This window comes from Microcaecilia unicolor, chromosome 1, assembly GCF_901765095.1.
Source record: "Microcaecilia unicolor chromosome 1, aMicUni1.1, whole genome shotgun sequence".
Classification (NCBI taxonomy): domain Eukaryota; kingdom Metazoa; phylum Chordata; class Amphibia; order Gymnophiona; family Siphonopidae; genus Microcaecilia; species Microcaecilia unicolor.
The window spans coordinates 733725750-733738825 of record NC_044031.1 but is presented as its reverse complement, the minus strand read 5'-3'; the positions used below and the strand labels follow the sequence as shown (position 1 = coordinate 733738825).

Here is a 13076-nt window from a genome sequence, read left to right as displayed (position 1 = left end):
ATAATTTTGAATTTAGTATTTAAAAAAAAGTCTTGGATAAATTGTCCTGAGGCACAAATACTAGCAAATGTATGCAGTATACACAGTAGGGCTTCTGCTCACTTATGCTTTTTGAATATCTGCTGTCAGTTACAATTATTGTTTAAGATATGTGTTTACTTACTATGATATCGGCCTGTGACTTGAGCTATAGTGTAACAATGTGGAGGATGTTGAGGCTGGTTAGGTATAGATACCCCTCACTCAAGCTCAGAGAACAGAGTCTGCCACTGCTGTGGCATCCTCTCCTGGGTGAAGATTAGTGCTGAGGGTACACCTTGTATTTGACAGTCCTCCAGCCTCTAGTTGAGGAGTCCTTTAAGCTACCTAAGCATGCTGTCTAGGAGGATGTGGATGGGGCTGGCAAAGACTGCTAAGAGAGAAAGGGGGAAGCCTATAAAAAGGAAATAAACTAGTTCTCTCAGCTCTGTATTCCTTGTATTTTCGGAGGCACTATGGACTAGATCATGCCTAAAAAATCGGCACAGAAACGAAATACACCTAAATTTCTGCACGGTTTATAGAATACACGGAGTACTCGTCTACGTGACTAAATTTAGTTGTGGACAGTTAACGTCAAGTAAAACTTGGCGTAAATGCCAGTTCCTAAATTAGGCACGAACCGGGTGTATTCTATAACCACGTGCATAGATTTTAAATACGCCCACAACCCACCCATGGCCACGCCCCCTTTTCAACTATGTGCATCATGTTATAGAATATGCTTAGACAGTTCTCCATGTAAATCCTAATTAATGCCAATTAGTGTCAATTGATTAAGTGGCATTTATTGGTGCTGATTAGCTTGTTAACTAAGTTGCAAGTGCAAATCCAGAATATGACCGAATTTGCGCGTTCAACTTAAGTCGCGCTATATAGAATCCAGTTGTATATATCTGCCAGCTTGTCTTGTATGAAAGCTTATGACTCACCCTGTCTCCCTCTGTTTTGTTTTCAGGTTGTGCTTTTTGATCAGACCACGGATTAAGCATGTGAGGTACATTGCTGGTGAGTTGAGTGTTTTAACAAACTCATTTCAGGAAAGGGAGTTTGTTTGCAGAACTTCTGTGCTTTCCAGCAGACTGAACATATTTTACTGTGGAGGAGCAGGGTGATGAATGTTATTTCCCAGTCATGATCCAGCCAAAAATAATCCAAGTCTCTTGTTTCTTCTCATATGTTTCTCATTCTTGATTTAGTCACTGGGAGAAGGCTGACAGTCGTTCAAAAATGCATGGTTCGGAACAAGGTATCTTTCAAAGATATCACCAAAACAGGAAAGATAGGGTATCCCAATAGTGAGGTTGCAAAAGAGACCATACTAGATCAGGTGTCTTTAAATAAAAATCAGACAAAAGATTGCAAATTAACACTGTCAACTACTGAGCAAGAGGTAAATAGAAACAACAAACATAGTTTGAAATGTCTATATGTGAATGGCAGAAGCCTAAGAAATAAGATGGGTGAGTTAGAATATAGTGCACTAAATGAAAAATTAGATATAATAGGCATCTCTGAGACCTGGTGGAAGGAGGATAACCAGATGGGACACTGTCATACCAGGGCACAAATTATATCGTCGTGATAGGGTGGATCAAATTGGTGGAGGGGTAGCATTGTATGTTAAGGAGGGTCTTGAAGCAAATAGGTTGAAAATTGTGCAGGAAACAAAACACATCTTGGAAACCCTATGGATTGAAATTCCATGTGTAAAGGGGGAAAGGATAGTGATAGGAGTGTACTACGTCCACCTGGCCACGATGAACAGATGGATGTAGAAATGTCAGAAATTAGGAAGGCTAACAAACTGGGGAACATAATAATAATGGGCGATTTCAATTACCCCGATATTGACTGGGTAAATGTAACATCAGGGCATGCTAGGGAGGTAAAATTCCTTGACGAAATCAAGGACTGCTTTATGGAGCAGCTGGTACAAGATCCAACAAGAAAAGGAAAAAATTCTAGACCTGTTCCTTAGTGGAGCGCATAATCTGGTGCAGGAGGTAATGGTGCTGGGGTCGCTTGATAATGGTGATCATAATATGATCAGATTTTATATCAGCTTTGGAGTAAGTACACACAAGAAATCCAATATGTTAGCATTTAACTTTCAAAAGGGAGAGTATGATAGAAGAATGGTGAAAAAAAAAACTTAGAGCAGCAGCTGCAAAGGTCAAAAATTTAGATCAGGCATGGATGCTGTTCAAAAATACCATCCTGGAAGCTCAGGCCAAATATATTCCGTGTATTAAAAAAGGAGGAAAGAAGACCAAATGACAGTCGGCATGGTTAAAAAGTGAGGTGAAGTAAGCTATTAGAGCTAAAAGAAAATCCTTCATAAAATGAAAGAAGGATCCAACTGAAAATAATAAGAAACAGCATAAGGATTGGCAAGTCAAATACAAAGCGCTGATAAGAAAGGCAAAGAGGGACTTTGAAAAAAAGGTTGCGTTGGAGGCAAAAACACATGGTAAAATTTTTTTAAAGAACAAACAAACTTCAGTATCTGCTAGAGTTAACAAAAGGTAATCTAATGGTTTTGAACGTAATTACATGGTATGGGCATACACGTAAATAGCGCTTGATTTCTATCACTGGGCTGTAAAAACTCCAAAGAGATTTTTTTGATTTAATTTTTTTGATTATGCTTTTAAAGATTAACCAAAATTCACTTCAAATAGCAAAATTGTTGACTACTTCTCTCAGTGATATGAATTGCTAACATGAACGCATCATGAAAAAACTGCACTTAGCATAATTCTCATTTTCTTGATCCAGCACTGTCACTTTTGCGTTCAACGGGGCCACTGTTTCACCCTGACAAAAGGCTTCCTCAGGAACAAACGCTGAATAGTAATGCTGAGAGTAAATATTTCTTTACTCAACGTATAATTAAACTCTGGAATTCATTGCCAGAGAATTAGTAAAAGCAGTTAGCTTAGCAGGGTTTTAAAATGTTTTGGATGGCTTCCTAAAGGAAAAGTCCATAGACCATTATTAAAATGGACTTTGGAACATTCACTGCTTATTTCTAGGATAACACTACTTTACACACTTGTCAGTTGAACATACAGAGTCATGCAGTTAGTGAAAATATCTGTTTTTTTAAAGTAGGGAAGTCTCATAGGTCACTAGGGTTGCCATTGTTGTAATACCCTAATTTTGCGACAGTTGTAATCATCGACATACCCTACCAACCTCCTTTATTCTTTTTTATTAATGTTTTTACTTTTTATCTTTTTTTTTAACTTTTTAAAAAAGTTTTACGCTTAATATACTTTCACTAATACTGCATACTCTAAGGAGCTTAGTTTATAAACGGTTTATCATTTTGACAAATAACGTTGTACTAAAAAGCTCAACTTAGCTTTAGATGTGCTGTGTGGGATCTTGCCGGGTACTTGTGACCTGGGTTAGCCACTGTTGGAAACAGGATGCTGGGCTTGCAGAGTTTCCGAATGGTGCTGTGACTCCCCATCCCTTTCCAAGGGTAGGGAGCTAGCTTTGGCACCTCCAGTCGGTCTGGATTGGTTTAGTAAGGATGAAGCAAATGGTGTAGCGGATTAGGCTCTGAGGATTCCTGGGTGAATTTCTTTTGCTGGATGCTCTTCCTTTTGTAGAATCCTCTTCTTTCAGTGAATGCCCTCCTTCATGTCTCTTGGCTGGCAATCTCAACCTCATTTGAACTGAAATCCTGGATAATGAGTTCAGCCCAAAAGGGGGTTAGTGGTTCCAAACTGCCAAATGTATTTGTCAAGAAAACTTTGACAGCACAACTGGAGCCATAAAATTCAAGTGCTTCAGACTTCCAAAGCAGAAATTCAAACAGACAGGGGCATAGTGAGTTATAGCAGCAATACAGAATCTTTAGGACAAAGAATTTATTTTTAGGCTAAAGAATGAGACGGCCATGAATCTACTTGTTCCTTCTGTTGTTCCCATAATTTCTCCCATGGGCTGTTCAGAGGAGAAAAAACAACTAAGGCCTTAGGTGGAGGAGTAGAGTTTCTTGTATAGTCCCTCCATGGAAACGGTGCTGCAAACTGAAATTCTGCTCCAGGAAGTACTTGGGTGGGGGTGAGGGGGGAATCCCCTAGAAAAACAGAGGAGCTAGAGCAAAAGGCAGAATGTCATATAAAGGCACTCTTACTACAAGTATCACCTACTCTATCAAGCAAATGCTGCTGCGAACATCTGAACACAATCCACTTTACACACATAAGAATTATTGCTAGACATAAGTGGAGGCATAGAACCAACTTTCCAAAACAATGGGGGTGCTATACCCAAATACCTCTCCCTGGACGCATTCAAAGAGTGTGCACAATATTGGGGGTGCTCAAGCACCCACAGCACAGATAGAGCTGGCTTCTATGGGTAGAGGTTAAGAAAAAGGTTAATCTCAAGTACAGGTTAAAGCAGGGTCACATCACTTTCTGTTTCTGTTTCACCCTTGCCAGGCACGGGTCATATTGGCCAATTCAGCAGTGTAAAGGTAATTTCCAGGAAATGGAAAAACATCTATTGGGATAAGTTAATGCTGGAGAGGCTAGTTTAGAAATGTGGACACTCCCCAAGAGCAATAATAGATTATTAAGGGGGTCTTTTACTAAAGCTTAGCTTGAGTTATCTACTGTAGGGCCCATTTTATTCCTGTGGGCCCTGCCGCAGATAACTCAAGCAAAGCTTTAGTAAAAGATCCCCTAAAGTTGAGAGCTAATGTTTAGTGGTTTGGTGCTTCTTCTTTTCGGTCCCTCAGACATGAACTGTTCTTTGCCTCCCTAAGTACAACATAACATTCTTCTTCTTTTAAGGTATCATCAATGCAGATAAAGCAGCCAAGAGAAGCCGGAAATATAAAATAATCTTTAGTCCTCAAAAGGTGAGTTGTCTTAAGAGCTCTTAGAGCATGCTATTCCTACCTTCAAACAATTCCTTTAAGATAGGAAGATTTGTTTGTTAGTTCTCTGCAACATTTTCTGTGTTTCCAGGGCATTGATATCTAGGTACAGAAAAACCAATAGAGGGTTCTGTTTTTAGGCTGCTTGTATCCCTTCCCAAATTAGCATGAACCAGCCATTCTCAACTGGGAGGGTAAAAGAAACCAGTGCTACATGCATATGAGAAAGTATATTTTATTCACTTACCAAATACAAATACAATAGTTTCTCATGAGAGATCAGTACAGTTACATTAAAAAGATGTTCACTGAAACTGCTTCTCTGAAATACTCTTCTGAGATGGCGGCTTATATCGTTTGTTCCAGACAATGATTTACATGACTCTTTTTCTGCAAACTATCCTTCTCACAGATTATTATCTGGTTCCCAACATCTGGTTCCCTCAAGCTGTTGGACCACATTCTTTTGTTGTTTGTTTACGCTAGTTTCTTTCCCAGGCCTGCTTCATCTGTAAGGGTATCATAAATACCAGAGATCATGCAGGCTCATCAATCTCTGATAGATTCCAGAGTCATACAGACCTATCAATCTCTGGCCTTTTAACCCATTCCATAATGCTTATCTGTGCTCCTAATTCTACAGTTCACACACTGGGATGCATTTTCAACCTCTGTCATCTGGAATGAAGGACAGGAAAATGGAGCTGGATTTTGAACCTTCCGCCCAGGCTCCCTTTTATTGTATTAGCTTCACCTGCATGTTTTATGACTTTGTGTGAAAACAGAAAATTGTAAGGTGAAACGTTTACTGCCAGCCTGGATATTATTGGCCAAACATTTTCAAGTGCTAAATATTTTATAGAAAGGATTTGGCTGTACTTTTGAAATGAAAAGCTGCAGATTGGACTAAGATACCCAGATCTCTGTTCCAAATGCTAACTCCACTGCTTTCCTGTGTTTCAGCTGTATACTTGTGACATGGTGCTGGAAGAAGAGGGAATCTTTGGAGGTAAGCAGTGGAGAATTTGCCCAGCTCTCTGTTGACATAAAATAGTGCAGGGGTTAGAAACCCCTGGCCCCGGTGCCAATCTGCAGCACCTGAAAATATTTGGCTCAGCACATGTTCCTCTACCTAGGTTTGGATAGCTTCCTAAAAGAAAAGTCCATAAGCCATTATTACAGTGGAGTTGGGGAAAATTCACTGCTTATTTCTAGGATAAGCGGCATAAAATGTATTGTACTGTTTTGGGATCTTGCCAGGTATTTGTGACCTAGATTGGCCACTGTTGGAAACAGGATGCTGGGCTTGATGGACCTTCGGTCTGTCCCAGTACGGCAATTCTTATGTACTTAGAACCAAAGAGTGCTGCTTTGAGGAAACACCGGCCTGGCTGAAGTACATGCTGCCCCAACTTTCAGAAACAGATATGAAAGAACTTGTATGTGTACACATACACATGAATCTGCCAAAATTCTGCCTAAGCGTTATTCTGTAAATACCCACTTAACTTGCAGTGTGTATTTGCAAAGTGGGTGTACACATGGGTGGAGCTTGAGCAATTGTATATGTGCATATAACTTACAGTATTCTAGCCTCTATGTTCAATACTCCGGCGCTGTTCCAAATAGCACTGTAAAAATTCTGCCAGAACAGCACAGAAAAACAACGCCCTAATGCTCAATGCTAATGAGATGCAAATATAGGTGCGCTCATAGCATTGAGCATTAGGGAGTTCGGCAGGGGGATTGTGCTGGGTGCATGCGCAGAAGAGTTTCACGCTAAGCTTGACTCCTATGCACGTGTGCCTGGTAAAACCCGAACGTGAAGAACACATTGGCGTTTGTTTTCTGCAGCCTAAATATAAGTGTTTTAAAATTATTTTTAGCTTGAATGCTTATATTTAGACACAGGAAACAGATGTTAATGTGTGTTTTCACTGGGTATTTTTTTTTTTTTGCATGGGTGCTTTAAATTTAGATGCAAGAAACGGACATCAATGTGTGCTTTCACTTGGGTCTGCTGTTTCTTACGACCAGTTCTTAAGGTCTTACGCAGGCTTCCGCTTCCAAAAGCAATCAAAATTGGCAGATTTTGCAGAAAGAATCATGAGAGAGGCATGAGAATCGTGGGAAATCCTCTCTTCCAATGCCTGCTCCGACCTGGCGTTATTTCTTGCAGCAGTAAGACAGTTTTGTTTGAGGCACTCTTTTCTGAGCATTGGGGAGGAATACAAAATGACCTCATTAACATGAGCTTGACTACATTTGCATGCTATCTACGCTAGTGCCTGGTGCTCTTGTTTCCTGCACTAGACCTCTCTGAACATTCTGTGTGGATAAATGCGGGCGCTAATGGCCTCTAGTGCCCGCGTTTACTTTTGAGCAGCAGAGACTCTGGAAGTCACATCTGCAGCAATTAGGTGCTAACTCTTAAAGCAGCTCTATGGCTGTCATAAGTGCTTATGCCTAAATGTTAAGCATGTGTATATACAGCCCTACCAGTCATAGAAGGATAGTATTGTACTTCCCCCATTGTACTCTGTTCTCCGATTGTGTATAGTGTTTCAGATAAATATTAATATGCAAGTGATTTTTTTCCCCTAAAAGTGTTGCAATGTCACTTCCATCTTATTCTTTAATTTTTCTGTGCTCATCCTAGACGTGATATGTGATGAGTGGTATTTCTACCTACTTCCACTGGATGATGACATCATCAGTATGGAGCTGCCAGAATTTTACAGGGACTATTTCTTGGTGAGGAATCAGCCTTTTTCTTTGTGCTTTCTCTTTATAAGGGTCAGTAGTAAGTAAATCTGTTGTTTTGATTCCTTAATAGAAGTTAATACTTATAATGCTATGTAAGTCTCTAGTCTAACTAGCATAGGGGTCCTTTTACCAAGCTGCGTGAAATAGGGCCCTTTGGTAGCTGCGGGGGCTCTTTTTATTTACTTATCTATTACATTTGTATCCCGCACTTTCCCACTAAAAGCAGGCTCAATGCGGCTTACATAGTAATAGGTAACACAGAATTTTGTTATGTAAAGTAGGAAATTAAGTATAACAGAGTAATAGGATGGATGGGTAGGTAGAGACAGGTGATAGAGAGGAAGGTAAGGTGGGAGATGGAGTCTGGGTCAATGTCGTTTTCTCTTCGGTATATGTAAGGTAGATGGGTTCATAAGATTAATCTGGGTCCTTTGGGTAGGCTTGCTTGAATAAATGGGTTTTCCTTAGCGTCCCTCCGGACCGAACCAGGATTGGACTGATGGGTTGTGCTCGCCTACCAGCAGGTGGAGACTGAGAAAAAACTCTGACTCTAGAGAGCCAATAGGAGCCCTGGCCATGTGACCTTAGCCTCAGTATTTTCTCAGTCTCTCAGCAGGTAGGAAGTGAGCCCATTAGTCTCTCTCCTTTTTTCTTTAGATATTACAGATATTTGTGATAATTCTTCTGTGCCTGGAATCTTATTTAGAGGCTTGACAGGGTTTCCTTTCTTTGACAGCCTCGGGGGTGTTAAACTCGAGTGTCTCGAGTCCACCCCCCTTCCTCCCCATCTCCATGGCTTAGCAGGGAAGGGCCGTCCCTTTCTCTGGAAAGGTGTACCGTCTTTGGGAGAGGCAGCCACTTTTAACAGGTAGCTGCTTTAAAAGAATTAAATCAAATAAAAGTAAATTCAAAGAAGCAGCCTTTCTTTCCCCAGACTTCTAACGAGCAGGCAGCTCCAGTGTTTTTATTATGATTGAGGGGTTATAAAAAAAAAAAAAAAAAAAAAACAAACAGAAGAAAATAATTCAGTATCTGTGACTTTAAACAGCGATTTTTCTCGTCAGATTTAATTTCCTCCATTTTCTTGCGTTTTGGCGGCGGCAGTTTAAACAAATGAACAAAAAAAAAAAAAAGAAAGGTGCGAACCGCGTAAGCGCGGCCACCTGTTTTTTCCGATATGGCTTAAAAGTTCAAACAGCTGCTGTCGGTCAGCGTCGCGCAGTTCACGCAGCCGGAACGTGTAAATTTTGCTCTCCCTTCAAGGTTTCTTCGGGTCCGGTGCTGCCTCCAGTTTTTTCGGGGCCTTTTTCGCCGGCTGTTGTTTCTTCGCCGTTCCACTGGGCTCCGCTTGTTCGGAGGTGTCGGGCGCGCTGTCGACGATCGCCACAGGGCCAGTGGAGCGAACGGCGGCCATTTTGTTTCTCCCTCCATCTTATCAGTCGGGGATCTCTCTGCTGAAGGTAAGGCTGCAGTTCATAGAGCAGTTCGGCTCCAAGATGTGTACACTTTTGTGTGTGCTGAACGGCGTGTTCTAAAAGGCTCTTCACATCAGCAGGCAATATTTGGTTGAAAGGGGGCTCCTTTCATATATGGATATATAACAAGCTTTTCTTCTTTTAAATTTCTATGTATCACGGGGCTGTTAACACTAGTTTTTTCTGGTGCTCAGTCATTTTTCATTGCCTGGTGGAAAATCTACATCTTATCATAATATCATAATTCATTTCAAGCATTTTCCTCAATAGCTGTAGTATTATACAGTGTTTTAAGAACTTTAGAAACTTTCTCTATAGGCATAGAGTAAATTTCTGTCTTTCTCATTCCCTGGTGAATAGAACTACATTGTCTAAGAGTCAATTGATTGGTACTTTGCAATTCTGACCATAATATCTTAGTTCCTTTCAAGCATTTTACTCCATGCGTATGATGTTATATAGTGTTTTAAGAACTTAACAGACACTCTCAATGGCTGTAGTGTTATACAGTGTTTTCTTTTTCCGACTTTAAGAAGCCTTCTCTAGAGGCATACAGTATATTGTTCAGATGCCATGGGGATATATCAGCTCTTTCATATTCTCTGAGGGACAGTCCTGTCTACCAAGCTCCCAGTCACTCAGCTGCCTTAGCAGGCATGCTTTATTCATGTCTTCCCTTCTTTTCCAACTGCCTTGAAGCCTCTCATTTTTCATTTTAGCTTTCTTCTGGTTTTTACAGGACATATGGAGGCATATTTTCAAAGCACTTTGGGAGGCTAAGTTCCATAGGTTTCTATGGAACTTTGGGAGGCTAAGTGCTTTGAAAATGAGCCTGATGGTCACTTAGAGAATAAAGTCATCCTTTCACTTAAAGATAGTGGACGGTCCTCAAACCATCTACTCGTGTTTGTCTCTACTCTATCAGTTCAGCATTGGCAGATTATAAACATCCTGGTTTGGTCCAGTATGCCTATACATACCATCTGCTATCTCTTCCTCTTCCTTAGAGACCTGATGTTATATCAAGCTTTCTTGAATTCAGATACAGTCTTGTCTACACTGCCTTCACCAAGTGGCTGTGGCACAACTTCACTTTTTTCGTTACAGGTAATTTCCAAGTTTGTCCTTTTTCATTTTCATTCTATGCGCCTTCACTCCAGAGTGTTCTTTCAATTGGAAGAGGATTCACTCACTTCCTGTGTATTTATACCATAGGTACATAAGTATGGTTATGCTGGGTAAGGCCTAAAGTCCATCAAGTCCAGCATTCATATCTAATGGGCATAGGTACATAAGTTTTGCCATTCTGGGGAAGCTCAAATGTCCACCTTTCTACAGCCAGAACAGCATTAAAGAAAAGAAGAAAAAAAAAAAAAAAACCCTCTCACGAGAGTATCGAACAGAAATCTCTGCTCCAAAAGCAAGGCTTTGCAGTAATTCTGCAAACTAACGCATACAATATTTGCCATGGCTGTTCACCACTAGAAACACCGGGGACCCTGGGCCTAGGTTCGGTGTTTTAACCTGAAACAAGCTCAACATTCATATCTATTGGGTGTGAGTCTGGTACTACTACTACTACTTAACATTTCTAGAGCGCTACTAGGGTTACGCAGCGCTGTACAAATTAACAAAGAAGGACGTTCCCTGCTCAAAGGAGCTTACAATCTACATCTCAGTGAGGGAGGACGCATGACCGTGGTACGTGGATTAGTGGTATGTGGATTAGGGAGATCCAAGAAATTACAGGCCGGTGAATCAGACGTTCATACTGGGACAATTTTTTTCTGTCTGGAGCGTACTACCATAGCTGGTGGACTCCTATATTCAGAACTTTCTATATTCAGAACTTACCCAACTATGGAACGCCATAGAGATAGGGTTGGAGTTTGTAGCCCTATTTAACTGGTGTCCTTGGTCACCCTTCCTCTTCTCCTCAGGATCCAGAGAATGGCTAGTTTTTTGCTTATGCATTAACCGGTCATTTTCAGCAGTACTCTCTCTTCCGTTCTTTTATAGATCTAAGAGGATGTTCATTGCGCTCTTAGGGTCATTTCATTCTTACCTAGACGACTGCCTAATTGGAGAAAGTCTTATCAGCAGAGTTCTCAGGTCACGCACCGGGTGTTGCATTTCTTACAGTCTCTAGGTTGGGTGGTGATTGTAGCCAGGCCTCTCATTTGATCTCTCATCAGATATCTCTGATTTTCTCTTTGTTTAGTCAGGTTGGCGCACAGTCTTTTGTCTCCTCTGCAAACATCCCAGTTTATATTTTTCTTGGTGACCTTGGGCCTTCGGCCATTTCCTCGCTCTATTCTGCAGAATGCAATTTTACTTTCTAATGCCCAAGAAGGAATTTTCCTTCATCCTATTGCGAATCTCAGGGTCATCAATCGCACTATTTAAGTGTCATCTAGTTATCTCAAGAACCTTAGTTCTGTCATTGGGATGCTTCGTGCAGTACACTTTTTGGCAGAAGTTTGTTTGTATATATTTTTTTTTTCTGGGGGACCTCAGCAATTCGTTTTACCTTCGGGTGAATTTTGTTTTCCCTACTGACAAACAAGGCGGAGAGAGCTATGTTGGTCCTTGCCATGGCAATGGGTTATGTCATCTGCCAAGGAGGAGTTAAGAGTATACTCTTGAGTTTGTACTCATTTTTTCTTAGTTGTGTCACCCTGCATTTAGGTGAATGGACTCTCATTTTTTCAGTCTTACTTCCTCACTGCGACACTTCAGGGCTATCTCTTTTTGCCTTCAGGCTCACGAACATTTCTTGCTTCTTCCGTTCAGCAACAGTCTTGACGGAGACAGGGACAGATGCCAATGTCCAGCAGGGGTTTTTCAGCCTTCTTTATGCGTTTCTTCCATCATCTCACTAGGTGTTTACGCAGAACCAAGGCACCCTTCTACATCCGGACCCCCAGTCACTCAAACTTATGGCGTGGTTACTGGGTCTGCAACATCTTTGATATTTTCGCAGGAAGTACTTCAAGTTTTAATTGCTTCCAGACAGAAACCTACATTAAAGTCCTATGAATCAAAGTGGCGACGGTTCACTCTGTGGTACTCCTCTCACCACTTCATTCCACAAACAGTATCCATTTTGCATGTTTTGGAATATCTTCTGCATCTTGTGAAATCTTGTCTGTCTTACTCATCCATTAGAGTTCATTTGGCAGCTCTATCAGTGATGCATGATACTGTTGACAACCGCACGCTTATGCAGCATCCACTGTCAAAGCGGTTTCTTAAAGGAGTCCTGAACCTGTACCTCCCGCTTCGTCCACCAGCTAGGTGAACTAGGTGAACAGACTCTTAAAGTTCTGTTTTCTAGTAGCCATAACTTTTTCTATAAAGTTTTCCTCTTCAAGCAGTGTTTCCCAGTAGCCATTGCAGCAAGTAGATCTATGTGTGGAATACTTCTACGGTTGGTAACTTCTTTTCGGTCTGCTGTAGTTTAAAGTTTTCACCTTTCCCAATCGGTTTTTTCTTATTGGTTTTGTCCTTCTAGCCAGTAGGCGTAAAAGTTTTTCATTGTTTCTAACCCGCTATATCGCGAAGGATCAAGGAAATGAGAATGTCTATTTCTCTTCTCGCTGAGAGGGCAGTTCCACAGCGTATTACAACATATTCCACAACTTCAGAAGCGGGCTCTATTCTTACTATGGCGATTTTTGGTGCTCTCGGTGCACATTGGTAAGTTGGCAACTTAGTCCTAGTTTCATTTTATTTTGCTCATTGGGACACACTACATGTTAGTTGTCGCCAGGTGGCCTATGCAGCATGAACATTTCTCTGCAGTTTTCATAGTGTCCCTCCCTTCAGATTACTGCTTTGGTACTTCCCATCAGTCCAATCCTGGTCCGGTCCGGAGGGACGCTAAGGAAGGA

General features: G+C 41.1%; 1 protein-coding gene across 1 annotated transcript in view; it reads left to right on the top strand.

Moving 5' to 3' along the window:
• VPS33B (VPS33B late endosome and lysosome associated) overlaps positions 1-13076 on the top strand; it is a 93180-nt gene that overhangs the window by 17954 nt on the left and 62150 nt on the right. Inside the window, exons 5-8 of the mRNA XM_030189666.1 lie at positions 998-1047; positions 4857-4924; positions 5906-5951; positions 7602-7696. Coding sequence (XP_030045526.1) covers positions 998-1047; positions 4857-4924; positions 5906-5951; positions 7602-7696 — 259 coding nt within the window. The remainder of the gene's footprint in view (positions 1-997; positions 1048-4856; positions 4925-5905; positions 5952-7601; positions 7697-13076) is intronic.